This window comes from Ahaetulla prasina, chromosome 3 (assembly GCF_028640845.1).
Source record: "Ahaetulla prasina isolate Xishuangbanna chromosome 3, ASM2864084v1, whole genome shotgun sequence".
In the NCBI taxonomy this organism is placed as follows: domain Eukaryota; kingdom Metazoa; phylum Chordata; class Lepidosauria; order Squamata; family Colubridae; genus Ahaetulla; species Ahaetulla prasina.
The window spans coordinates 188778718-188806606 of NC_080541.1; the positions used below are offsets into that span (position 1 = coordinate 188778718).

The 27889-nt window shown below is 38.4% G+C and overlaps 1 protein-coding gene across 6 annotated transcripts in view; it reads left to right on the plus strand.

Annotated features, from left to right (window-relative positions):
- LOC131194953 (receptor-type tyrosine-protein phosphatase V-like) overlaps positions 1–27889 on the plus strand; it is a 76717-nt gene that overhangs the window by 22361 nt on the left and 26467 nt on the right. For all 6 annotated transcript variants that reach the window (XR_009154356.1, XR_009154357.1, XM_058176578.1 and 3 more), the window contains exons 4-20: positions 4121–4387; positions 5781–6047; positions 6751–7020; positions 10505–10774; positions 11539–11805; positions 13139–13408; positions 14803–15072; positions 17516–17785; positions 18538–18807; positions 19057–19329; positions 20636–20908; positions 22593–22865; positions 24472–24744; positions 25325–25606; positions 25691–25825; positions 25922–26132; positions 26718–26785. Coding sequence is in view for 4 of the 6 variants with exons in the window: in XM_058176578.1 (XP_058032561.1) it covers positions 4121–4387; positions 5781–6047; positions 6751–7020; positions 10505–10774; positions 11539–11805; positions 13139–13408; positions 14803–15072; positions 17516–17785; positions 18538–18807; positions 19057–19329; positions 20636–20908; positions 22593–22865; positions 24472–24744; positions 25325–25606; positions 25691–25825; positions 25922–26132; positions 26718–26785 (4209 nt within the window). In the remaining 2 variants the exon portion in view is untranslated. The remainder of the gene's footprint in view (positions 1–4120; positions 4388–5780; positions 6048–6750; positions 7021–10504; positions 10775–11538; positions 11806–13138; positions 13409–14802; positions 15073–17515; positions 17786–18537; positions 18808–19056; positions 19330–20635; positions 20909–22592; positions 22866–24471; positions 24745–25324; positions 25607–25690; positions 25826–25921; positions 26133–26717; positions 26786–27889) is intronic.

The window sequence follows — 27889 nt, forward strand, 5'->3', positions numbered from 1 at the left end:
TCAAGTTTGTGCTTGTGGAATATATTTATGCCTATTGGCCTAAAGCAAATCATGGAACTTCCTCTAGTTCTTCATGTAAAAAATAACGTTCTGTTTTGCTTTGATTCATATAAAGTTTTATGTCAATCTTTTTTAATGGATTCTTCAGAATTTGAGAGCATGTTATCAATAATCACAATAAATATTTTCCACTATGGGTATATCCAGTGGTGGGATTCAGCCAGTTCACACCACTTTGGGAGAACCGGTTGTTAACTTTGTGAGCAGTTTGGCAAACTGGTTGTTGGAAGAAATCATTAGGGCAGAGAACCGGTTGTTAAATTACTTGAATCCCACCACTGGGTATATCCAGTCAAAAAACTACAGTTGAGAAGGCTAGTCTGGGAATCTTCTCTATTATTTTAGGTTATTTTCATTTTTTTTCCTGAGCAGGCTTCAAAATAAAGCACTGGGCCTCAGTCACTCACAATTATGTTCTAGAAATGCCTCTGGGGTAGGGGTGGGGAGCAAAGGCTTTGTTGGAAATACAGGTTATGCTTAGAAGTTTGTGCTTTCCTTTGTAGTACTTTGTATTAATTAAGTTTTTTTAAAAAAAAATATACTAGGTGAGACACAAAGAAGGTGTCCATGCACATTGGCATCATGTTGTACACACATTGAGTCATTAAGTCATTACGGTTACAGATCTCAATATCTGTTTTTTCAAACTATATTAAGCTAAAATGAAGTATATCATAATAGGATTTAGGGCAATCAATGGCTGTAACCAGTTTTCAGAGAATCTTCCAATCCTCAGATTCAGCTTTTCTAGAAGCATTCTGTGCTGCAGTGGATACTGCACTCAGCAAACCCTGGGTGCCCTTTTCTGAACAAGCAAAAACGTATTTTGCTAGCACTAAGATGCAATGTTGCATATATATTCGAGAGAAGCAATAGCAGGCCATTAATTTTAAAACTTGAGTTCATTCTTTCTTTTCCAATAGCAATGAAATCAAATACAGATTGTAGAGAGCTGACATTTTCTTGAGGTTTTTTTTCCTCAGTGTTAATTAAATCAGGCCACATGCTTGCTCAACCATTAATTGTAGCATGCAGGAATTTCAAATAGGTCAGTTCAGCACATGCCACATACATAGCAATTACCAGAGGAAATTGTCAAGGATAAGACTAGCATAGATTTTGCAAGCAAACAGATTTGTACTTTTTTTTTAATGTTAGGAACCAAATACAGTATTTCTACTCTAAAACAAACACAAATCTTTCTAATTATAAATGCTTAAAAGTATTTCTTACCATGGATTAGTAACAAAGTTCTTCCTTGAACTGTTAATAAAGCCACTCCATACAAACAAATAATTCCCTCAACGCTGTCAAACTATTTACTAAATCTGCACTACTATTAATCTTCTCATCATTCCCATCATCCATCTCCTTCCACTTATGATTGTATGACTGTAACTTAGTTGCTTGTATCCTTATGATTTATATTGATATTGATTGGTTCCTGATTGCTTATTTGTAGCCTATGACTATCATTAAGTGTTGTATCATTAAGTGTAAAATTTGTACCCTATGACCATCATTAAGTGTTGTAAGTGTTGTACCTGGATGAAGGTATCTTTTATGTACACTGAGAGCATATGCACCAAATTCCTTGTGTGTCCAATCACACTTGGCCAATAAAAAATTATATTCTTATCTATTCATATGCTGAATTTTAATCACCCAAGATGCCTCCATATCTTTTTTTCTGCAGATTTAGTATAGGATAAATTGTCATTGATTAGAGAGCTCTTATTCAGAAGTGTGAAATATTAATTTCAGTTATGAGATATAGGTAGATATAAAAGTAGAAAATGGTGAACAGTAATAGTATGAGTGATGTTATAAGGCAGCAGTGTCAAACTCAAGGCCCGGGAGCCAGATCCCTTGTGCAGGGGAGCACCAGAAACTGGAAGAGCAGTTTCCCGGCATGCATATGCATGCCAGGAAGCTGACCTTCCGGTTTCTGGCATGCACATGCATGTCGGGCGCCTAGTTTTCCAGTTTCTGGTGCGCATGCGCCCACAAAGACCAGTATGCGCACCGGAAACCAGAAACTCAGCTTCCCGGCATGCGCATGTGCACCAGGGAGCTGCTCCTCCGGTTTCTGGCACTCCCACATGCATGAAGACCAGCATGCACGCTGGAACCCAGAAGAGCAATGGGCGACGGCTGGTGTGCCTGGAGAGATGGGTCTGTGTGCCACTTCCGGCACGCATGCCATAGGTTCACCATCACGGGTCTAGTATATTGCAGCAAGTGAGCTGACATGAAGATAAAGCAGGTATCCAGATTTGTTGAACATTTTAACTTTTGTGATTTTGTCTATAAATGCACAAGTTTTATCTGAGAGTTGTAGATGACAGGAAGTTACTTTTTCACTTTTTAAAATCTGTAGGTGGCCACACCTGGAAATGTGGAAACCTGTTTTACATTTCCTAATTTAAGAATGTGAATTTAAATGCATGTGCAGCATGAAGATCCAGAAAAAATGTGGCTCAATTATGATGTTCATCTTTAGTCTTTTAATTATAGGCTGAGCTTTGCATCTATATTCAGATACAGTGATCAGACCATTTCTTGTATAAGATGTTGTCTGTCAATTACATGGACCTAGTATATAAACTACAGTTCAGACCCTGAACTGTAGTACATCGTAATTGAGTTAGGAATTACGGTTGTAAGTCATGATAGTTGTTAAACAGGTCACCATAGTTTTATTTTATTTGTCAAACGTGTAAGATAACAGATATAATTATAAACATTAAGAATACAGGAAATGGATACAAATAAATGGGGATAGTAGGACAGGGATGGTAGGCACATTGGTGCGCTTATGCACGCCCCTGGGGTGAGGTCAACAGTAGACAGTCTAAAGTTAAAGTTATGGGGGTTTGGGGATGTAACCACAGAGTCTGGTAGTGTATTCCAGGCATTGACCACTCTGTTGCTGAAGTCGTATTTTCTGCAGTCAAGATTGGAGCAGTTTACCTTAAGTTTGTATTTATTGTGTGCTCCTATATTATTATTATTATTTATTTCCATTTATATCCCGCCCTTCTCCGAAGACTCAGGGCGGCTTACACTATGTCAAGCAATAGTCTTCATCCATTTGTATATTATATACAAAGTCAACTTATTGCCCCCAACAATCTGGATCCTCATTTTACCTACCTTATAAAGGATGGAAGGCTGAGTCAACCTTGGGCCTGGTGGGGCTTGAACCTGCAGTAATTGCAAGCAGCTGCTGTTAATAACAGACTGCATTAGTCTGTTGAGCCACCAGAGGCCCACAACTTTTATTGTGGTTGAAGCTGAAGTAGTCATTGATAGGTAAGATGTAGCAGATAATTTTGTGTACTACGCTTAGATCAGACCAAAGGCAGCGTGGTTCTAAATTGTCTAAGCCCAAAATTTCAAGCCTGGTGGCATAAGGTATTCTGTTGTGAGCAGAGGAGTGGAGTACTCTTCTTGTGAAATACCTCTGGATTCGTTCAATTGTATTAATGTCCGATATACAGTTCAGATTCCAGGCAGATGAGCTGTATTCGAAAATTGGTCTAGCAAAGGTTTTGTATGACTTTTTTTATATCACTGGACTATTTTTATAATCTTATTTGCAGTGATTGTTAAGAGATCATGGCAATCATAAAGGGAACAGGATGGTTATTAAGTGAACATGGTGATCATTAAGCAAATTCATGGTCTGCAATGGGCATTTTTTTGCCGGAAATCATTTCCAGCAAAAACTGTAAATTGTGAGATGCTGCAAACAGCCATAAATGCAAGCTGGTTGCCAAGCACTCAAAATGTGATTGGGTGGCTTCAAAACTTTGAGTCTGGGTCCTAAGTAGCTCTGAGGAGTTCCATCATAACTTCAAATTATATGTGCTGTTCATGTTGATACTGAAGTAGATAATGATGATGTCTTGGTGAAATTTTTCAAATTCCTCAGTTCAACTGATTAAGTGCCACTGGTATATGTCATGTAGACAAGAAGCATTGGGAATAAAATTAAAAGCACCAAATGCTCGAAAGCAATACATTTGCTAAGCACCATATGTTCTATCTTCTGCAGGATACCCACTGAATGTGACCATCAGCAATTGGGGTTATTCAAATGCTCTCTTTCTAACCTGGGAATATCCCTTGGGAGGTGCCCAGAGCTTCTCATTAGCTCTTTATGACTTGGACACAAATACTCTACTGCAGAATGGATCATCTACAGTCAATACCACCAGCTTCAGCTTCCAAGGTTTGCTTCCTGGGACACAATATATGATTGAAATCACTGCATTGCTTGCATGTGCACAGAATTCCAGTAGAAGAATCACTGGGCAGACAGGTAAGAGGCAAGTTTATAGCTTGGTATCATTTTCAGCAAATTTGTATTTTGATATATGGTGATTGTCCTCTTCCACTTTGATTCATACATTCAATGTTTTGTCATGTCTTCAAGCCACAATGTCCAAAACTAATCTCACAATATAAAACCATACAAGTTCAGGGCACATTCTTGCATGAGTAGTAATATCTAAGTCAACTGATAACAATATACTTTCTAGCAGATGGCCTAGAAAAGTCATCACAGCTATTTAAACAGTAGTTCAAAACTTCAAAACATACAGTATGTGTAAAGGAAAGGTCATTATTCCATAATCCATTATCAGCTGTTATGTTTCATTTAAAAAAATTGAATTTGGAAGACAAAAATGATAGGTTGTTTTGGGTTATGACACTAATGACACTTTTCATTAAGACTTCATTCTGTTTTTTAAATACTGTATTTCAAAACAGTTATATACATTGGAATAAATGTCATATTCAAGTTCATTTATTTCTTTTTACTGCCTGTTACATGATTTTTCATGTAGGTGATAATGAACACATTCCTCCAAATCTGAATAGATTGGCATCTTATTCAACAAAATGCTAGTTGCTTTCTCTTTCTAGCCTGTAATTTGTATTTTCAAGTGCATATGGAAATAAACAAAGGCACTCTGATATGTAGTCTATCCATGTGACTTGCACAGAAGACAGATGTAATTGTTGACGATAATGCCAGAATCTGCAGTATGTTGGCAGTAATGTCAGCTCAGCATTATTTTGCAACAGGCTGTTCTTACTATGGCACTACCATAAGCACTGCAACATTCTGACATTGTCTTTGTTAACATAGGAACCTCAGAAGCCACTCATTGTAGAAGTAGTTTATAATTTTCTGTTGGCCCATCTGAAGTGGGTGATTGTGTTCAACTACATGCAACTTTTTTTTAAAGGCTTTTCAGGCTTATAATAATCTTAGAAAGGTGGATGTGCTCATCAGCAGAAACCTGCTCAGTGGGGGGAGGGGGGCTTGGGTGGGATAAATCCTATTTTAGTACAATTCAGAACTATCATTGTCAAATTGCAGTTAGTTTTGAGAAAGTGGCAACAAAATGCAAAATAAGCTGCCTACTTGCGTATAGATTTCTTGCACCTGACTATTTGCATATCGGTTGAGAATTTCCTTGTCCAATCCTGAATGCACCAAAAGAATCACCTTTCTCAATAATTATGCTTAAACTTTCATTGTCCACCTTTTTTATTTATTACCAAACTGCAAAATCAACACTGCAGTAACATTTGGGAGTATGTTAACATGAGGGCTTCAGGTATGATAAGTGAAAGTGTAACACCTTGGTATGGATGCCTTTTCTCATTGACAACTATTTTTTTTAACTTGTGTTTTATTTAAGAACCATTACCTGTGCGGGATGTTATCTTGAGTCATGAAAGTCCTTCAGTATTATTGGCCTCCTGGAGTGAACCCCCAGGTGGGAAAGATGTCTACCAGTTGCTTCTCTACCACATAGATTCACAGGCTCTTGTCAAGAATACAACCATTGCTAGAGGAACCACCACTTTCCGCTTTGAGAAGCTTTTACCGGGCAGTGAATACGCCCTCCGTATCACCACATGGGCTGGATATTACAAAGCAAGCACCAATTCACGAGAATGGACAGGTATTTGGAAATGGGTAGATTAACCAGAGAATAAAATCAATTATGTGCAAGTATTAGCAGAATCCATCCAGTTGTACCAATAGGCCCATGTCCCTGATTGTTTATGTATGCTTCATAAATAGTTTGTGCGGTACGGCTATAGAAAGTAAGTCAGCATTATTTAGCCAGATTTGATAAAACCGTAAGAAGCTCCTGTAATAGACAAATATCTATATCATCTTCAGGACAGAAGATGATATACCATGAAGACAGAATTTCTTTTCTTTTGAAGCAAAGCAGCACAGTTTGAAATGTATTTGAAAGATGTGAGTGCAGAACCCCTCCAAAAGTTATTTCAAATTGTAATATTAAATGGTACAAGAGAGAAACAATTCCCTCTAATGAAATATAAGTGAAATATATTTCATTTCATTAATTTTAATAGTTTAGATGTCAACATAATTAAGCCAATTTTCATATTTGTTCAAGTCAAACAAACCAGTCAAAGGCCATTTTGGCCTAGAAAGGGTATATGTCAGTAGGCTGAATTTTTTAAAAAACCTTCCAGATCCAGGTAGTTTATGAACGTATTTATAAGGTAGTTGCAGTTCCATGTTCCTAAGGCTAATTTATCAGTGCAGGCTGCTTGTTTTCATAGATTTGTGAGAAAGATGAATTCCTCCTTAGAGTGATGACTCTCTATGGACCTCTTTTGTCCCAACAGCTCCCAGTCCTCCCAGGGCCCTGACATTTCAGAACGACAATTCCAGCTTTAGTTTGACTGCCTCATGGACTAACTCAGAGGGAGCAGAATGGCTGTATTTCACTCTGCAGAACCTGCACAGCCCTGCTGACAGCAGGACAGTGTCACTTAAGAGAGGCCTAACTAACTACACCTTCCAGCACTTGGAGCCTGGAACACCCTATCACCTGGAGGTTAAAGCTTTGTCTGGGCCTTACCTGGTTAAGGGTCCCAATATCACCGTTTATACATGTAAGTATGCAGCAATCTATTTGCTTACGATACTTGGAAGTGGGCAGACCTTATGAATCAGATGAATTTCAGAAGAGGTTTACCTGTGTGAGAATAGAAAGTTTCTGTTCTAAGAGACCGAAAGCTTTATTATTGCTTTATAAGGATAGCAAATACTCTCTGTATGAATAGATGGAATTTTTAAGGCTGGTACGGTGTTTGTTCTCTACTTATGTTTCCCTAGTGTAGGAGTTCCTCCAGAATTGTCCTTTTGAATAGGTAAACTATCTTTTATTTATGTAGTCACAAGTTTAGGATTTCAAAAAGCTAACTGGATGTACTTTCACTCAACTTACCTGCTGCAAATGATGCTTAATTTTTAAAGCAGGTGGTCCCTTCGGATCCCTTTGCCTATCATTAAGCTATCTCTGTGTTCTAATACTAATATTTTCTTCCAGAATTTGCAAACCCTGATATTTCGTTAACTTTTTCTATTCGTTTTTCATCAGTATGCCTATCTCCTGGTGTTGCTACATCTATGAACCACAGTTTTTTTCCTTTTCAATAATTATTGTCTGATATGTTGTGTTTCAGGTACTGTATCTGTATTTTTTCAGTTAGTCTGTACTTTTTCACTTTACTGAAATTATTTGTGAATTCTTTCATAGTTTTTTGTTTGCATTAATGGACATTGGAGATGTCTGCCTTCTCAGCTGATATCTGGCAGTTTGTTTGAAGCTTCTGATAGCAAGGCAGTTGCCCTTATAGCTTTCAGCCTCACTGAAGAGAGAGAATTTGCTCCAAGGGGAAATTATTATTGTTACTGTTATGACAGTTATTATTATTGTTTTACTTTCTGGAATTCAGTTCTTTCTGGAAATCAACATGATACAAATTGAGTCTTTTATACTCCTTTCACTCTTTATATTCAAAAGGACTGTGTTCTGTTCCTTCTTTGAAGCCTGTGTTTCCCCTAGAGCCATTATATTTTAATTAAAGCTATATCTCATTTTCCTGCATATTGAATTCATGTTCTAAATATATCCTTATCTATTTGAGCAATCCAGAGCAGTAAAGATCCATTCTGATTGAGTATTCAGTTGGATGTGGTCTGGAAAAATATGCCTGTTTTGATACTTCTGTGTCCCATTATAGTGTCTATCTTAGTCTATATTCAAGGATGAAACATAGAACCAGGAAGTACGTGAGCAGTTGAGAATTTGAAGAGCTATGATTGATTGAGTGATAGATCTTTATTTAAAAGTAGTTTCTTCTTTGTGTGAAATAAGGGAGATGAATTGTGTGAAATAAAGGAGATGCATTCTACTCAAGAGTTGCCCTATTTAATGATCTCCAGATCTATTGAATTGAATATGTTATCTAACCAAGTGTGATTATAAACATGAGGAAATTGCCTCTGGTGCAGAAACTCTCGGTGTACATGCAAAGCAACAGAATAGTGATACTAATACTAATAATAATACTAATAATGTGGAGTAAGAAAAATAATGATAATTTATTACAGTCATACTACATGGTAAATATACATAGACATTAGACAGCACTGTGAGAATTAGGTGTTCAGTAGATTGATGACCCAAGAGAAAAAACTGTCCCTGAATCTAGTTGTTTTGGCCTGCAATGGCCTTTAGCACCATCCCAAGGGGAGGAGTTGAAACAATTTATGTCCAGGATATGAGGGATCTGAAGATACCTTCTCAGCCCTCCTTCTGACCCAGCGCAATATACAGGACTTCTATAGAAGGCAGGTTGATTGCAATTGTTCTTTCTGTAGTCTTAAGTATCAGTTGGAGCAGTGGTGAAATCTAAATTTCACTGGTTCTGTGGGCATGGCTTGGTGGGAGTGGCTTGGTGGGGGGTGTCTTGTGACTGTGTGGGCGTGGCTATATGGCTGGGGGATCAAAAGACAGAAACTCACTAACATGTCCTGCTGGAGCAGGGTTGGACTAGATGACCTCCAGGTCCCTTTCAGCCCTCTGAAGCTGTGTCTAGTGCCAGGTTTGTAGTCCTTCCTTCCTCTCCTTTTCCCTCCTCTCCCTCCCTCCCTCCCTCTTTTCTTTCTTTCTTTCTTTCTTTCTTTCTTTCTTTCTTTCTTTCTTTCTTTCTTTCTCTCTTTCTCTCTCTCTCCCCCCCTCTCTCACACACACATACACATACATGAATCCCCCCACCTCCCATTTTTTGCGTACACCCCCCATTTTTTGCCTAGCAGACTTCAGCTTTTTTACCTTTTAAAAAAATGGTTTTAAAAGTTTTTTAAAAAGAGGCTCTGACGATCAGCTGGGCGGGGGGGGGCAGGGATTTTTGCTACCGGTTCTCCGAACCACCCACCACCATTGCTACTGGATTGGCCGATCCAGTCTGAACCGGGAGCATTTCAGTCTGAGTTGGAGTCTGTATCTGTCCTGTCTGAAACCAGACAGTTATAGAAGTATAAATAACAGAGTCAATAATTTCTCTGTAAAACTTTATCAACAGTTCCTCAGAAGTTCTTGAGTTCACTCAGGAAGAACATTCTTTGTTGTGCCTTTTTAATGATGGTTTAATGTTAAGTGTCCATTTCAAGTCCTGGGAGATTAATAGAACCCCAAAATTTGAAGGATTCTGCTGCTGTTATGCTATTGAATATGTGCTATTCAATATATGTGCAATATATTGTGCTATTCAATATGGTAAGAGGTGGTAAAATAGAAGAGCTCCTCCTAAAATCCACTCTCATCTCTACAATTTTAAGCGTGTTCAATTCCAGATTGTTACAGCTGCACCACAGGGCCAGTTGTTCAGCCTCCCATCTATATTCAGACTCTTCATCGTCTCGAATGAGGCAATGACCGTTGTATCATCTGAAAACTTCAGAACATTAACAGAAGGTTTTCTTGAGATGCAATCATTGGTATATAAAGAAAAGAGCAATGGAGAGAGCACCCAGTCCTGAAAGACAGTTCTAAAAATTACACAGTCCTGAAAATTACTAGATGTTGCCTGCAGAAGTTGTAAATGCTCCAACACTGGAAATTTTTAAGAAAATGTTGGATAGCCATTTGTCTGAAATGGTGTAGGGTTTGTTGCCTGGGCAGGGAGTTGGACTAGAAGACCTCCAAGGTCCCTTCCAACTCTGATATTGTTGTTATTATTATTATTATTATTATTTTTCCTAATGTCACCTGTTGCTTCCTATCTGTCATAAAACTGATTAGCCACCTACAAGTATGAGTAGGTACAGTGAGCTGGATCAATTTAGAGTAGAGAAGTTCTGGAATGATGGTATTGAACATTGAGCTGGACCATGAAAGGGACCAGTGCATAAATTCAAGATGTTGCCGAATGTGGTGTAATGACATATTGACAGCATCATCTGCTGATCTATTGGCTCAGTACGCAAACTGCTACTGGGGTCTAACACATGACTTATATTAAAGTACAACATATCTTTTATCAGTACCAACCATTAATTGTATTGATTCTTCCTCTCATCTTCTTATAGACCCCCTGAAACCAGACAATGTAAATTTGATCAACTATGGCAGAGGCATTTTGAAAGCTTCATGGAACTCAGCAGCTGGTGAAAGAGAATCCTATTTGGTGATTCTGCAGAAAGGAGACAGCAACATTATGGTCAGAAATGTATCTGTGGGAGGGAACAGCACATATGTCATCTTTACTGACCTGCCCCCTGGAACCCACTATACTGCTTGGGTTACAGCTATTGCTGGGCCCCATAAAGCAACAGCAAAAAGCATCTCTGCCTGGACTTGTAAGTGAGAGCTGAATTTCAGATGTTAGAGGGAAAAAATAGATGGGAGGGTTGCAAAGTAACGTCTGAAATACCTGCCTGCAAATGTTTGATTTGAGTGGGATACTGACTGAGAAAAGTAAAGATACATTATCTTCCACTCAGAGATTGTCCTCCAGGAATGTGAGGGGTGGGTTTGGGTATGTTTGCATTTGGTTCCTGGGGGCAGCATTTAGGCCATTGTGAAATGGGAGGCAAAAGCCAGCAAAAGCAGGTACATAAAGATACATAGATTTAAAAAAAAATCTTGAATTTAAAAGAAATAATGTTTGTCCATTGTAGAGAATATTCTACAATTTTGTTGTGTTTTCAAAATCAAAATGGAAAAAATGTGATCTTGATTTTTGGCAGTTAAAGGAGAAGAAAGCATAAGAGATTGCAACCAAAGGTGATCCATCCCTGCTAGATTAGAGTCCAATCAGTTGCTATGACGACAGTGGACACAATGTGCCTGATAACCTCTGTCTAGTTTGAAATTACAATTCAGTATGGGACCAAATAACTTCTCCTGGATTCTAGTAAGGAGAAGGAGAATGCACATGTGATTTGAATAGCAGGATGCATTCAAACAACCATTAAAGGCTTTGTCAGGAGGCCTTTTCTTTTTTTATTGTTGTTCTACTCTGCCATTTCTCAGATCATAGTTTCCCATCTTGGATTGTTCCAGGTCTTTTATAAGAAAGCCTGCTCACAATATTCTGGGTGTTTTTTTTTCTCCTTTTCAGATCCCAAAGCTCCATCTAGTGGGAATTTATTGAATCAAGGCAGTGCCTACATGCTTCAGGCTCATTGGCAAGCAGCAGCTGGAACTGGTTATGTGACAACGTTATATACCATGAAGCCCCTCATAATGTTGCAAAACAGTTCATTGCCTAAGCAGTCCTCCAGCCAACTTTATGAAGGGTTAACACCAGGCACTCAATATGCCTTGGAGATCTGCACCATTGCAGGCCCCCATATTTCTTCACCCCTGCATCTCAGCAACTGGACATGTGAGTGTCAACATTGGTCTGTTATGTTGTGTCCCAAAAGGGGCACAAAAAGTATAAACAATGGGGAGGGGGGATACATCAGGGATGCAAAAAATGAAGTTATCCAGTATCCTTTTTTATTGCAAAGTTTTGTGCGTTCTGAACTTGGTTGTTTGCTTGCAGACATTCCTTTATCCAAATTAAGTAGCAACACAGGTTACCTGGCTAGGTAATGAAATTAATATAGTATTGGTAGTTTAGCTTTACAGTCTTTCTTCCAAACAACATCAGAAAAATATGTATTTGTGTATATGTATCTACACAATAAAATTATGTAACCTAGTTGGCTTGAATAGGAAAGTTAAAATCGGCATAACTTCTCAACCTTAACTCTTATGCAAGAGCTTGCAACCATAATAGCCTTAGTGTGAAAGGGTGGAAATTCTAAAAAAGAGCAATAGGACCACCAAAGGTACTGGGCATAGCTCATGCACAACTGTCCTGTGGACTAAGAGAAGCTTATCTTGTGCCTTTGCCTTTGAGAATGGAGCCTCTCTGATTAAGAGCAAGCTACCATTTTACAAAACATGAGGGAGCTTCCCACCATTCCATCCCCAAGTGGGAAAGGCCAAAATATTTGGTGTTTCATTTTTTAAAGTAAGGATTGTGGGTGAGGCAAAAATAATATGTCAACTCTCACAGACAGTTCTCCTTCATCCCTTTAAATAGTCCAGAGTAAAATGTGTCCCTTGACTTCACTTTTGCTGAGAGAATTGTGCATTTTTGTTCTAACAGTTAAGGTCTTTGCTAACATTGCAACACAAAAGCTGATTTTTTGATTTTAATGAGCATAGGAGCCCACATAAGTTTGGCATTCCTTGCTGTACATGATGTTATAGGGGATGAAGAAAATGCATATAATTCCATAAGCATTATGCCTGGTAGACTTTAGGCATGGATTATTTCAGAAGTTATGGGTAGGCCATCACTGGAGACTGGACAGCCACTTGTCTGGAAAGGCATAGGGTCTCCTGCTTGAATGCAGGGGGGTCCTTTCCAACTTTTATTTTGTTATTCTCTTATTAATTTTAGATTAGATAACTAAAGCAACTATAGGGAGAACATGCAACTATTAGCAGGTTGTTTTTATGCACAGTCTGTTCCAATGACAAGTAGGATCCAACTGTTCAGAGCCTTGTGATCAAGACTTGCCTGAGAATCAACTAGTCTGGATTTAGAATTCCATGTTTCCTTCAGGACAGATGTTACTAGGCAACTGTCTAAGAAATAACTATGGTTAATTGTAAGTATTTGCTTATAGTATCTGATATTGGTTCCTTTCTCCTTCCTTCAGATCCTTTGCCTCCAGAGCACCTGAAACTTAGCAATGATGGTCATAGAATGAGGTCGCTCCATGCTTCTTGGCAGAATCCCTTCAAAAGCAGAGGCTTATATGTAGGAGCTCTTCTGGAAACCAAGTCCCAATTAGTGATAAAAAATTTGACACTGGCAGAGGCTAATATCACCTTTGAAATGCTAATCCCAGGACGTCAGTATACTCTGAAACTGGCAAGAGTGGCTGGACCATTTCAGTCTCATGTTCAAATAGTTAGTGACTGGACATGTGAGTATGCCGCCATTCTCAGTAGTATGTGAACCAAGCATCCTTCTCCAATGTGACACTTTTCAGCTATGGTCAACTACAATCCCAAACCCACCCACCCTTATCATACTGGGAGATGCAGTCCCACACATCAAATTATTGCACTGATGAAAAGTTGCAGCAGAGGATTTCTCCTGTTCTTGTTTGACTTTCAGTGAGTTATATATCCACAAGTAGAAAAGGTATTAGCAAACATAAATATCTCATTGCAAATAAAGGCAGGAAGAGGAAAAGCAGAGGTAGAAATGAGAGAATATTTGTGAGTTTGAATTTTGTAAGGACTTGGCCTGATTTTTGCCGAGGTAAGAGCTCAATATGATTTAGAAAGGTAACTGTATTTCATCCAAATTCCACTGATTGCCCAAGATTTCAGATATCATATCTGAGTTTTGTTTTTGTAATTTGTTCAAAAAGTAATTATATCACCATAATTCATATTATTAGGTTAATTGTATCTTAATTCACATCAGTAGTTTAAAATTAATAGTTTACAAGGCAAGTCCTAAAGGTGCTTTTTCAGGAGGCAACTGGATTTTCTGGATGGTAGGGAAGGATTTATATCATCCAGTCAGATCTGAAGAAGCTTCCTGGATGAGAAGCAAAACATCCAGAAAAGTCCAGTTGCCTCTTTAAAAAGCGTCTTTGGGACAACCATGACTTGGATGACTGAGAATCTCCATAGATATTTACTAGACAAGAATAAATCTAGGGATCCTGTATCTGGATGAGTTTTTATATCTCTTTTCTGTTATCTAGTGGTATCTGGATGTTTATAGCCCAGAAACAATATATTGATTAAATGACATTTGTATATGTGATCTTTACTACTTTTATTGAGTATTCCAAGTTAAGTCACTTTTTTTACTTAGAAATCTTTCCTTCCAAATAAACTTCTGTTCATCGTCTGAATTCTCCATCCTGGAATTGTACAGCTTTGTTGTTGTTGGTTGCGAAGTCATGTCCAACCCATTGCAACCCTATGGACAACATTCCTCCAGGCCTTCCTGTCCTCTAGTGTCCATTTAAGCTCACCTACTGTTTCAGTGACTCCATCCAGCCACCTCATTCTCTGTCATCCCCTTCTTCTTTTGCCCTCAATCTTTCCCAGCATTAGGCTCTTCTCCAATGAGTCCTTCCTTCTCATTAGGTGACCAAAGTATTTGAGTTTCATCTTCAGGATCTGGCCTTCTAAAGATCAGTCAGGGTTGATCTCCTCTAGGACTGACCGGTTTGATCGCCTTGCAGTTCAAGGGACTCGCAGTAGTCATCTCCAGCACCATAGTTCAAAGGCCTCGATTCTTTGGTGCTCAGCCTTTCAGGTACAGCTTAGTAACAGATAAATCTCTTTCTTTCAGATCCTTTGGTGCCATCAGGAGTGATGCTGGCCAGTAGCAGGTGGGCCAGCAGCCTTTTTGCTTCTTGGGACCAGCCTCTAGGTGATAGAGACCAGTTCTTCCTGCGTTTCTACAGTCTGGAACATCCTTTGCAGAGGAACATCACAATTGGGCCAAGCATGCTAAATTTTACATTTGAAGGTCTTCAACCTGGTAGTCAGTATTTACTGGAGGTTACAGCAATGGCAGGACCTTACCGAGCTTCATCTCAGGTGGTTTCTGCATGGACATGTGAGTATTCAATGTGTTTCTATAAATAATGAGACTTTACTGAATTATCAATTCAGAAGGCTTAAAAACTAGATATAATGTCTACATAAATATGGCAAATAACAGAAGAGGAATCAATAAAATTCAAACCCTGACAACAAATTTATAGAAGAGCACAGTGGTCAGCATATTGGAAAAGGTCAGTCTGCATACCCATACTAAAGAAAACTGAGTGTGCAAACTCTCACATAATATCCTTAATTTCACATATTAGGAAAATAATGCTTAGGATCATCCAATACAGATTAGTGTTGCATGGAAAAGGAGATTGCAAGTGTTTAAATTGATTTTCATTATGATTGATAAATTTTAGAAAAAGCCAAAGAATAAGATACTATTTGCTGGTCCCAGATAATGAGAAATTTAAAAAATACTTTAAAAAATCACTATATGCTTTAATAATTATGGAAGTTTTTGATCTGTTGATGATGTCAACCTGTGGAATATCTTTAAGAAAATGGGAATCCCAGAACATCTCGTTGTCCTCAAGATAACACATCAGATAGGAAGCTACAATCCAAACAGAACAGGGAAATAAAACAGGCTAGCTCCAGATAAAGGTGTAAGACAAAGCTACCTGTACATATTCCATTTATTCATCCTCTGTGCTTAACTACTCATTTAACAACCATTCACAAACATGACAGATATAATTTTTAAAAACCCATTGTTCATTTGCAACCACATTTCCTGCCTTTGATAACAAAATTCTTTAGTACGAAACTGATTAAGATCTGGTCAGTTTCAGGCAGCATTCCCCCCCCCCCCTTGTAATAAACTAATTAAGGTCACAGTGCTTGGCTTGTTAACTTGCAGTATGCTGCCAGGAACAGCAGCCCCCCCCCCCTGTCTCTGTCCTTCGCTCCCTCCCTCTCTCCTCCCCCCTCCCTCTCCAATAAAGAGTGTTTGCAGTAGTGAATGCCTTTTAGGCAAATAGGCAAATGTGTACTTGGCAGGACAGCAATGAAGGCCTTACAAAATATATGCAAATGTATTTTGTATAAATACAAAATACTAGAATTGTGCAGATAATGGTGTTCCTTGTGAAACATGGACTTTGAAGAAGCAGGGTAAAAAAGAGTATTGGGTCTTTTAAAGTTTTATTTTGGAGAAGACCCTTGAGAATACCACGGATAGCCAAAACCCCAAAATAATGGGTCATAAAAGAAATCAATCCAGAATTCTCATTTAAGGCACAAATGAAGATCTAACTCATTTTAGAAGTTTATAATGCAGCAAGTTGGTAATGAGTCCAATCTTGGGAGACCTGAGTGGCCAGATTGGACAAAGATCCAATTGAAGAAGGTCTATCTATCTGTTCACTAAGAGTTGATACCAAGTTGATGACACATAACAATCAATTACTGTGATTGATTGGATGGTGATTTTAATTTCCCCCCTTTATAATAACTCCATGAAGGCCTCATCTAAGAGTACAATCTAAGGCTAATACATATATTTTTGATACAAGATACAGAATTTATATCCTGTCATTCTGACCATCCTCATGCTTTATGCTTATGATATTTTGGGCTTCGGTTCCTATACTAGTGTTTGTAGCTACAGCCCCTATGAGACTCAGTCAATATTCTGATTGCTGTGGATGGCAGACAACTAATCTAACATTAATCTTGTATTATTCCTGGAATTTTATTAGGGCCATATTTCTATTTGCTACCAGCTCACAAACATGTTTTATGATGCTGGCAGCAACCTGTATCAACCATTAGTGCCAGTCAATATTATTTGTGATACATTTTTAAATGTTCAGTTGACTGAGTTTCATGTTTAATGAATAAAAAAGATAACAACAATAACCAACAGATCGTCATTTGGAACACAAAATGCCAGATATCACAGTTGTCAAAAACTGAAGCATGCAATTTATTGACATCGCTGTATCAGGAGACACCAAAGTCAAAGAAAAAGAACTGAAAAAAATCACAAAATATTGCGACCTGGCCATCAAAACTATGTGATTATGGATAAAACATGTTACAGTGGTACCCATTGTCATTGGGGCACTTGGTACCATGTCCAAGAATTTTATAAAATACATCAAGAAATTGCAGCTCCCTGCAATAACACCAGCAGAACTGCAAAAAATTGTGCTAAGAGACTCTAGTTAGCTCATCCCTCCTCTGCTTTCTTAGTTGCCTGTCAATAGTTTATGGCCGGTATCTTTTCATGTTCATATGTTATTTCATTAAGATAATATTTAATTCATATTATGAAAGTCTGCTGGAATATATCCAGCTTTGCAAATCCTTGAAAAGAAGAATGAATCCAAGATGATTTAAGAGCTGGTGAATATGTTCTGTGAATCAGCTGTTGTGAGGTTAATTATCATGCCTGCCTTTTTGTAAAATCTGACTCTGATATGCCAACCTTTTTATCACTATAGATCCTCTATCTCTGGCAAATGTTAGTGTGAAAGGCAGCCAAAATCCCCAGCAACTGATTGTGAGCTGGATTGAATCAGGAAGAGGACGAGGATATTGGGTACAGCTCTATTCAGAGGAATCCCTGTCCATTATACAGAATGTGTCTGTACCACATGGAACCACACAGGTGACTTTGGATAATCTGGTGCCAGGGACTCGGTATCGTATTGAAATTGTCTCCAGAGCTGGACCTCACTACATTTCTTCCCAAACAGCCATTGGCTACACAGGTATAATGTAGGGCTTCTTCTGCCTTTGTTCCCATTCTGTTTATTCTGCCTGAAATAGGTTGGCACTGCAAATTTTTTTAGAGGTCTATCTCCAATTGCTGGTTTTGACAGAAGGAGCACAGCTGCTATTGTTTCTTATCAGTACCATATGTTGGTGGGTTATGAGTGAGATATTAAGAGCTAGATAATCATTAGGTTTTTTTGTTGTTTTTAAAATTTACATTTATATCCCGCCCTTCTCCGAAGACTCAGGGCGGCTTACAGTGTGTCTCATTCTATTTGTATATTTACAAAGTCAACTTATTGCCTCCCAATCTGGGTCCTCATTTTACCTATCTTATAAAGGATGGAAGGCTGAGTCAACCTTGGGCCTGGTGGGACTCGAGCCTGCAGTAATTGCAAACAGCTGTGTTTTAATAACAGGCTATCTTACAGCCTGAGCCACCACGGCCCTATATTCTATATATAGTTCTATATTTTCTCTCCCCTACCTTTTGAATTTGCACCAAACAATACTGGAAGAGGAATTGGCCTTTAGTTCCACTAAGCCAATAAATGAGAAGTTTACCTATTCTAGTTTCATACTGTATTCCATATTGTATTCATTACTATCCAATACTTCCTTTTTCTTGCACTATAATTGTATCTTATTTATTCTAATGGGACAATAAAAAACCAATTTGACTTTGCACTTGTCTAATTATTTTTGTTCAGCAAACATTTTCTGATATCACCTGTGCTGCTTCTTTTAGTGCCCCTGTTGCCACTTTCTCTGAAGGTGATCAGTCACAGTTCTTCAGTGTTATCTGTGCAATGGAAGCCCCCAGCTGGGCAGAGAGACGGTTATATGGTTTCTGTATCGAAAGAGGGATCTACAGATACCAGTAATCACATGTTTGTGGGGAAAACCAGCACCAACGTTACAATTGTGGGACTAGCCCCTGGGACCTGCTATCTGATTGCAGTGTGGTCACTGGCTGGACCCTACAGCTCTGCTTCCCGGAACAGCTCAGCTTGCACAGGTAAGTGTAATATCTTGATTATTGATCTCTGAATTTGTTAATATGGTGCAGTGAATGAATTCTGATGCAAAAAGATTTCTGTAGTCGTACGTTTCTCATATTGATGGATCCTAGATTGCATGGACTTGCCTACTCTTCAGTTCAGTCTTGTTCACATTGGAAGGTAATGATTAAATGTTATAGTGTCACCATGTATATTACTATGTACTATGAAGAGAGTTTCTGACTGAAACTTCTTTCTGACTGCAGCTCCTGCTGCTCCTGTGAACCTGACTCTGAACAATATGAGCAATTCATCTGTGCTTTACACATCTTGGACTGAGCCTCCAGGAGGACGGGACCACTACAGAATGATCCTGTATAGCCTGGATCCTCCAGGCATGAAGAGAGTTCGTGTCATTGGCCCAGGTGTCCAGGATTTCCTTTGGACAGATTTGCCAGCAGGAAGCCATTTTGCTGTGCAGGTTATTTCAGTGAAAGGACATGCTGAGGCCTCCTCCACCATTGCTGCTGAGTGGACATGTGAGTCTGACAATCTAGGCTGTACTGTTACCCATAGATATGACACTATAACATTAATTGAACAACTCTATTCTCAAGATCATTTTCTTTATCCAACTCTTCCTCTGTGTTTTTTCCATTTTCTTTATCCAACTCTTCCATATGTTTGACCACTGATCATTAAGTCTCATTTCCTTTCCTGAAGTCTACTAAATCAATTGGATATATCCCCAAGTTGACAAAGTTTTTATTATTCTTGATTGATTTGGTCCCTCTTCTTTATGTAATTAGAGGAAAGGAAATGCAGGACTTAATAACAGGAAGTAATCTGTAAATATGCTTACTCCATTAGATTAAAAAAACCTATCAGCATTGATATACATTAAATCCTCATGTGCATTCTGTCAGAGACAAGATAGGCAAGGTTACGTATTAACATATTGATGTGACCAACACCCTTTCAACTGTTTGCAGTGATGGAAATAAGATTGTGATTTATTCACATAGAATGATACCTACAGCAGGTTCTTATTTCTTTCAGTTGTTAAGTTAATTTTACTTTCACTTTCTCAGTTTGGTACCTTGTATTGGACTTCAACTCCCATAACCTTCAGCCAGCATGTTTGGTAAATATAAGTGTTGATGTTTAACATATCCGGGAGATACCAGTTTAAGAAAAGCAGGGTGATTTTTCTTTGGGAAAAAAGAAAATGAACTCTTAAGAAGAAGAATGAATAAAGCTTAGTAAATGTATTTACAGTATGCGTTCAAGATTAAGTCTACCTGATTCAGGTTAAAGCTAGAGAGCTGCTGACAGTAAAATAGTGAGTAGGAAGGTTCAGAAGATTTAGTGTAGATCAATTTTCTGATGATGACTTTAACCAGTCTTCTTATCAATAAACCAAACAAATTAATAATGTGTTTGTTTATTGATAATTGAGTACAGTAAGCAGGATTTATGCCTATCCTTCTCAAATTTGTAGTTCTGCCCATTGTTCAAGACTCTCCTGTTTGTTCAGGATAAGAGTGCTAGTTATGTTTGTTATTTGGTAGATTTAAGGTATTGCTCTTGACTGCTTGTTTAAATCTTTATAATTTTGTGTTTTTTATTTTGTTTTGAAAACTGTTCTGTTTTATGCAAGGTACAACTTATACATCTAATAAATATTTTTATTTATATATATACAAACATAATTAGTAGTAGTATATACCATATAGAATCCATTGTATAGTTACCATCTTCCCATGCCCTGTAGCTACTATGTGCTGCCATTTATGTCAATTACTGTTACTCACTTAATCAGACAAATTCTTAATTACTTTACAGCTCCTCTGCCAGTTTCCTCTGTGCAAATCTGGAATGGAGGACACCCAAACAGGCTGCATGTGGCTTGGGCACCAGCTTCTGGAAGACTGGATGGCTATGAACTGAAACTGTACTATGCAGGATCCAGCACTTTAGCAACACAAGCACAACTTGGAAGGGATGCTACTAATTTTACCTATTCGGGTCTGACACCTGGAATCAATTACTTATCTGAGATTCTCTCAAAGGCTGGACCTCATAGGACTTCGGCAGGGAATTTCAGTGCTTGGACAAGTGAGTAAATGATGACAAGATCATGCCCCTCTATTACTGCCATATATGATTCTAAAATACTGCCCCTTGTTATAATGATTGGCTTCTCATATGTGTAACTTCAGTTGTAGACATTAGGATTTGCCCAAAGCAATTTATACTCTAACATGAAAATAAAATGATTTTATAAAATAAAAGAAATAAGTCAGTTAGACAAATAGCCACAACTTGGATTACCATTGTCCTCATCCTAATGAGAAAATAAGTTATCCTAATATTTTTCCTTAGTTCAATCTTGAGTGTTTGATAATCTCTATACTCTTCAGTAATACCCAACTATAATTTTTCTTCTGAGGCTGGTCATGTAAGCTTCCACTTCAGTAAACTCCCTCCCAAAAACCCATTTCTTCTTCCACCATAATAAATTACTAGATAAATAATGTAAAAAATTTCCTTCATCAGAAAAGAAATAGTTAAATCAGAGTCATCAAACAGTGTCTTTGCCATATATTCCAAACAAAGCAGAATTGTTATGAATAAAGGGAGCCAGCACAAATGAATTCCTGATTTTTCAATTGCTCTTGTAATTTTGAAAATGATAAATCCCCTTACTACTCTTGGTCTTGTGATCCAGAACAAACACAGGGTTCAGAAACTGATCTAAACATAGACCAAAATATGTACATGTGGCAAAGAACTTTTTAATTTAATAAACAAGTTTTATTTGCAGTTTCATTCCAAGCAACACAGTATGCTGTCATTCTGAAACTAAGAGAAATACTGGTCCTGAATTTCATTTGAAGTGGCTGACACTTCCCATACTTAGGTCAAATCAGGAATAATATTGATCTCCATAGCTTGCATAGTTTCATAGGAAATTGTTTGCATCAGTAAATATTAGAATCAATGAGGCCAAATATATCTCAGATTTAATAAACCCAGTAGCAATTTTAATACAGAAGATTAGCATCTGTTCCCAAATTAGTCCATGGTCAATTGACTAAATTGGTCAATTTAGAAATGGGAGCCTCGAAATTCTACTTGGTTTTAACTAGCAAACGTCTGATCCTATTCTTCTGGCAATGTGGGATGATCCTGAAATAAGGCCTCACGAGACACAGTCGCTTCAAATAAAGGCTGAACCATAATCCATTTTTCTAGGCACAAGGGAAATATTTAAATCTTGTTGTTCAGTCACTAAGTTGTGTCTGACTCTTTATGGACCATAGAATGCCAGGCTCCACTTTCCTCCACTGTCTCCAGTGTTTGCCCAAAATCATGCTCATTGCATTGGTGACACTATCTAACCTTCTCATCCTCTGCCATCCCCTTCTTTTGCGTTCAGTCTTTCCAAATAGGGTCTTTCTCAATGAAATTTAAATCTATTCCATCAATAATCATAGAACTTTACAATACAATCAATAATTAATCACTACATCTAAGAACAGGTGTTTGGAATCCAGTAGTTCACTGGCAAATACATTTGACTTGTCCAAAAAAATACTGTGTCTGACTCTGCATCTGAGATCTCAGCTGCTGCTAATGTTATACTAGAAAGAAGATCTAATACTTAACTAATAGTGTCAGTAATTCTTTGTTGGCAATATCCATCATGTAAAAGATATAAATTCATACTGATTTGTTTGTTAAATTAGTATCTCCTATTGATACACATAACTTCCATTTGTCTTTCTCTTCTGCCTAGGTCCTCTACCTCCTCGCATGGTGCTTCTGTCAAATAAAGGACATACTGACAAGCTGAGTGCTACCTGGAAACCACCTGCAGGAGATCAAAGTGGCTATGTACTTACACTCTATAATGCTGCATTGGGCATTGTGGTAGCCAAGGTATCTGTAGAAAAGGACATTACTAATTTCACCTTTGGAAGCCTCATCCCAGGAAGTAAATACTTGCTGGAAGTTGCTTCCATAGCAGGGCCGTATCGGATATCATCAGGGAACACCAGTGACTGGACATGTGAGTCTTGAGTTTCTTCATTGTCCACATATGGACATTTCCAGATAGGAACTTGAAACCAATTCAAAATCTACTTCAGAGTGCCTGAATCTCCCAATGTCAGTTGTATCTGAAGCTCAGTCAATTTATTACTGGCTTTGCTGTGGAATATTTCAAATTTTAGCAACGCAGGGCTCTCCGATGCCCAAGCATCATGTCTCTATAATTTACAGGCAAGCCAGATTTTTTCACCCTCCTCTCCTGCAATTCCTCCCTCACTGTCATCTGTCCTCCATTTTGAAGGTAGAAGAAAGAAGATAATCAGCCCTAAAGTGCTTTTGAAGAATGAGGAATGGAAACCCTAAGATGATGGAAGTGTCTTAACTCTTCTTGGCAATTTACATTGGTTCTAAATTTGGTCTAGTTTTCCTATTACAAAATTATTAGCTCCCCCACAGAAAATTGGTATTTAGTAGTGAGTGATTAGGACAAAGGAGGGATTTTTTTAACTTTCTTTATCCGTTTTAATTAGAAATTCTGTTCAAAATTGCTTGAGAGATCAGGATGGAATAAGACAAAAGAGATAGACATGAATATATGAATGATGGAGGTGTGTGAGCCCCTAACTCACAACATACCAATATGTATGATCCTGAAAGCCAAAATGATTGCCCATCTATGCTGTAACGATGGTTGATTATCAGCTGAAGTTAAATTTGGCTCTAGTAATTTATAGCATGGATATCAATCAGTGAACCCAAAACGATCTGGAAAAAATTGGGCAGCCATTGAGTATCTCAGTCTTTTTTTTCCTGGCTTCTGCACAAGATGGGGAAGAGAACTTTTTGAAAGAACAGCCATAACCATTTCTGCAAAGAGAGATTTAAACTGAATAACATTTTTAAAGAATAGATTTAGATTTGTAAAAATAGATTTAATCAAACAGATTTTTGCTGAATGTAATATTGTTTAAAACAGAACCATGTCCCATTGTTTTTCATGAAATTCTCATTAAATTAAGTCAAAAGAACTGATTTAAGTCTTTAAAGATGGTGTGAACATATTTGTAAAAAAAAAAGCCTGATATCTTTAAAATGGTAAAATGCTTGTTTTAAAAATAGCAACAGCAATAACAATAGCACTTAGACTTCATCGGGTTTTACAGACCTCTCTAAGTAGTTTATAGAGTCAGCATCTTGCCCTCCAACAACCTGGGTCCTTATTTTTCTGACCTCAGAAGGATGGAAGCTGAGTCAATCTAGAGTCGGTCAGAATCGAACTCCCGACAGTAAGCAGTGAGTTAGCCTGCAGTACTGCATTCTAGCCACTGCGCCACCATGGTTCTTCTTTTAACCTGTTGGACTGAATAGTTTCTGAACAGTCTTTCATGGACAAACTATTCTTGGGCAATGTTCTCATTATAGGTTTGGAGATGATACAGTTCAACTGAGCTTTGTGTGTAATTACAGAACAATGATTGTGCATCATGGCAGCCAGAGCAATCTCAGTTACAAACAAGTAGGAGATTATTGATTGTTCAGGGCTTCATTGTAGAATGTTACATCGGCATTATTATTTTTGCAGCTTGTTCACTCTTTATTCCTTTTTTTATATATATACATACCAGACCCATTGGTTCCCAGGAAGCTCTCTATAAAGGCTGAGAAGGGAAATCCTGCATTGACTGTGGCTTGGGCAAAACCTGTCAGCAAACCTGAGCGCTGCCAGCTGCAGCTGTGGCATCCAGAAAGTAGCACCTTGTTACAGCATCACACCTTGACTCAGTGGCAAGTCCGGCATATTTTTCAGGGACTAGTTCCAGGAAGAAATTATTCCATATCCCTCACCTGTGTTGCTGGACCATATAAGAACAGTTCTGAAATGATAGTAATGCCAATAGGTGGGTATGTGCTCATCTTTCCAGGACATTCATCTTTCTATCTTCATCCCCAGACTTATCCTTTCAGTTGGATTATCCTGTTCTAGGACATCATAAAATTGACTGAGGCTCAAAAAGCAGAAGAGAACATTGGGCCAAATTGTCAAGCACAGTATGCTAAGTAATAAAATTCAAATCCATAAGAATTCAAGAGACACTTTCTTCATTCTATACTTTGAAATAGAATGAAGAAAGTTTTCTGGCATTTGTATGGGTATAAGAAGCTTCCATCAAATTGTGCAAGTATTATAGAATCTTTTACAGCTGATCCTTGCTCAGATGGATCAGCATAAGAGTTTTAACAAGCAAGCCTGTGAATGCTCCAAATTCCAATGATCAGAATCAGGATTTTCATACATTTGTGGTACAAAGCATCTGTGATTTCGGTGGCTTTTTGTTTCCACTAAAGTTGTGAACAAAATAGTGTGAATTAGGCAGAATTTGTTCTATCCCATTTTTTCCTGAATTGCAAATATTTATTAACTGTCATAGAGACAGATAGGTTTGGACTTGCTCAGTCGATTATGTCCTTTCTCTCTAGAACCCAGTCATGTGAAAAACCTGCAATGTCTACCTGACACCACCAGTATGTTTCTAAACTGGACGATCATTGAGGATGACATTAAATCTTACGAGCTGACTGTGAATACATTTCCAAAGAGAATCCTCCAACAACCAATACTAGCTTTGGTTGTTTCCCAAACTAATATTACTCTGGTAGAGCTGACTACAAATACCTCCTATCAAATCCAAATTAATGCTGTTGGCAGGAATGACATAAAGGGTCCACCTGTGACAATAGTGTGCAACACATCTGTGGAAGGTATTGATTCTAATCTCACCATTGATTCTACCGAGGGTGCTGCATCTATCAGTTCCAGGCAACATTTCTTATTTTCTGCTGCAGTTCTTCCACCTCCTGTGAGAATGGACCTCCCACAGTTTGATGCCAGTTCCAGAATCGTCATTTCTCCAGATATGTTCAGTGAAGAAAATGGTCTCATAGAGTATTATGGAATTGTAGTCACCACCAATGAGTCTTGTAAGTATCTATCTCTCCATGTGCTTTGCTTGGTAGGAGAGGTTTCCTAATTTACCTATGACCTTAATGCTGCAATGCTTGTTTCTATCTTTCCAGTACTAAGGCCTACACAAGAAATCATTTCCCACACATGGTATGACCACTATTATGGGCAGGAAGACTCATATTTGGCTACGCTGCTGCCAAACCCATTTCATCTTAATGAGAGCACCAACCTCAAGGCTTGGCCAGTGTCTGTGGGTGGAGAAGATTGCAGCCACTCCCGAGCAACTTGCAATGGAAAGCTGAAAACAAATACACAGTACAGGTAGGAATGTAAGAAAAATCATGTTGTAAAATACTAGAGGTTCATTTAATTTTCATTAGTCATCACCTAGGAACAGTGGTGAAATCCAAATTTTTTTACTACCGATTCTGTGGGCGTGGCTTGGTGGGCGTGGCAGGGGAAGGATACTGCAGAATCTCCCTTCCCACTCCACTCCAGGGAAAGGATACTGCAAAATCCGCATTCCCTCCCCACTCCTGGGGGAATGATATTGCAAAATCTCCCTTCCCACCCCACTCTGGGGCCAGCCAGAGATAGAATTTGCCAGTTCTCCAAACTGCTCAAAATTTCCGTTACCGGTTCTCCAGAACCTGTCAGAACCTGCTTGATTTCACCGCCTAGGAACCTTGAGGGAGTTTGCAACTAGCCCCTGATATTTCCTTATTGAAAGTATTTAACAATCATACTAGTCCCATCCATCTCCTAGAGTAAAAGAATGGATATGAGAGAAGCATGTCCAATGGCTGAACTCTTAGGAGAACTGGGGATGATATAAATGCAACAAATTACTGAAAGTCTAAGTCAGTACATAGAATCATCAGAAGTTTTATTTCAATGTTCCTATAGGTTCAGCATTGCTGCATTTACTAGATACAGCCGACAAACTCCAAAAGTGTCCTTCACAGCATTCTCAGGTAAGTTGTATTTTTTGTTTAGATTCTGGAGTCTATCTAATTTCATTAGATAGATGAATATCCAAATATTGAAAGGAATATATTAAATTATTTCATTAAATTATCAATTGTCCAATCTTTTGCATGTCAATCCCAAAATAAGTTTCCATCTTACTGCCATGTAGGACATATAGTATCAGGTGCAAGTAATCAGGAACAGGAATTGAGTTCAAAGCACTAAAGGTTTATTATATGCTACCTATACACAAGAATCTGATCTACTAATGGTCAAACCAAATTAATGCTAGACAAGGGTGAACAAAATTCATGGGGGCTGGACTTGGGTCTCTTGTGGGAGTACAAGTCCAAAATTTGATTCCACTCTCAGGCTCAACCTACTCATCTCCTACATATAGACGGTATGTACACTGGAGCTGCCATTAACCAAATAAAGCTTGCTTCCATCACTTCACCTTGGAGCTGAGGTGGCGCAGTATAAAGTACTGCAGGCTACTTCAGCTAACTGCTAGTTGCAGTTCGGCAGTTTGAATCTCATCAGCTCAAGGTTGACTGAGCCTTCCATCCTTCCGAGGTGGGTAAAATGAGGACCCAGATTGTTGGGGGCAATATGCTGACTGTAAACCACTTAGAGAGGGCTGTAAAGCACTATGAAGCGGTATATAAGTCTAAGTGCTATTGCTATTCAACAGGACTTGCCCAGTCAGAGTCCAATTCCAAGTGAATCCAGGTGACTTTATCTGCCAAATGCCTAAAATATTCCTCACAGCAGTTATCCAGATGATTGTATGGATCATCCCTCCAGCACGGAATAATATATTTATTCTTGCTGGAGGGCTGCTAGGTGGCTATCTATGGGTGTGATAAGACTGGAGAAATAACAGTGTTTTTCAACCCTGATACAATCCCCAATATGGGGCTCTTACCAGGGGTGAAATGCTCCTGATTCGGACCGGATTGCCTGATCCGGTAGTAATGGCAGTGGGTGATTCAGAGAACTGGTAGCAAAAATCCCTATGCCCCCCCATACCCAGCTGAGCCATGTGATCATCAGAGGTTTTTTTTTTTTTTTACTTTTAAAAGCATTTTTTCTTTGGCCGAAAAAAT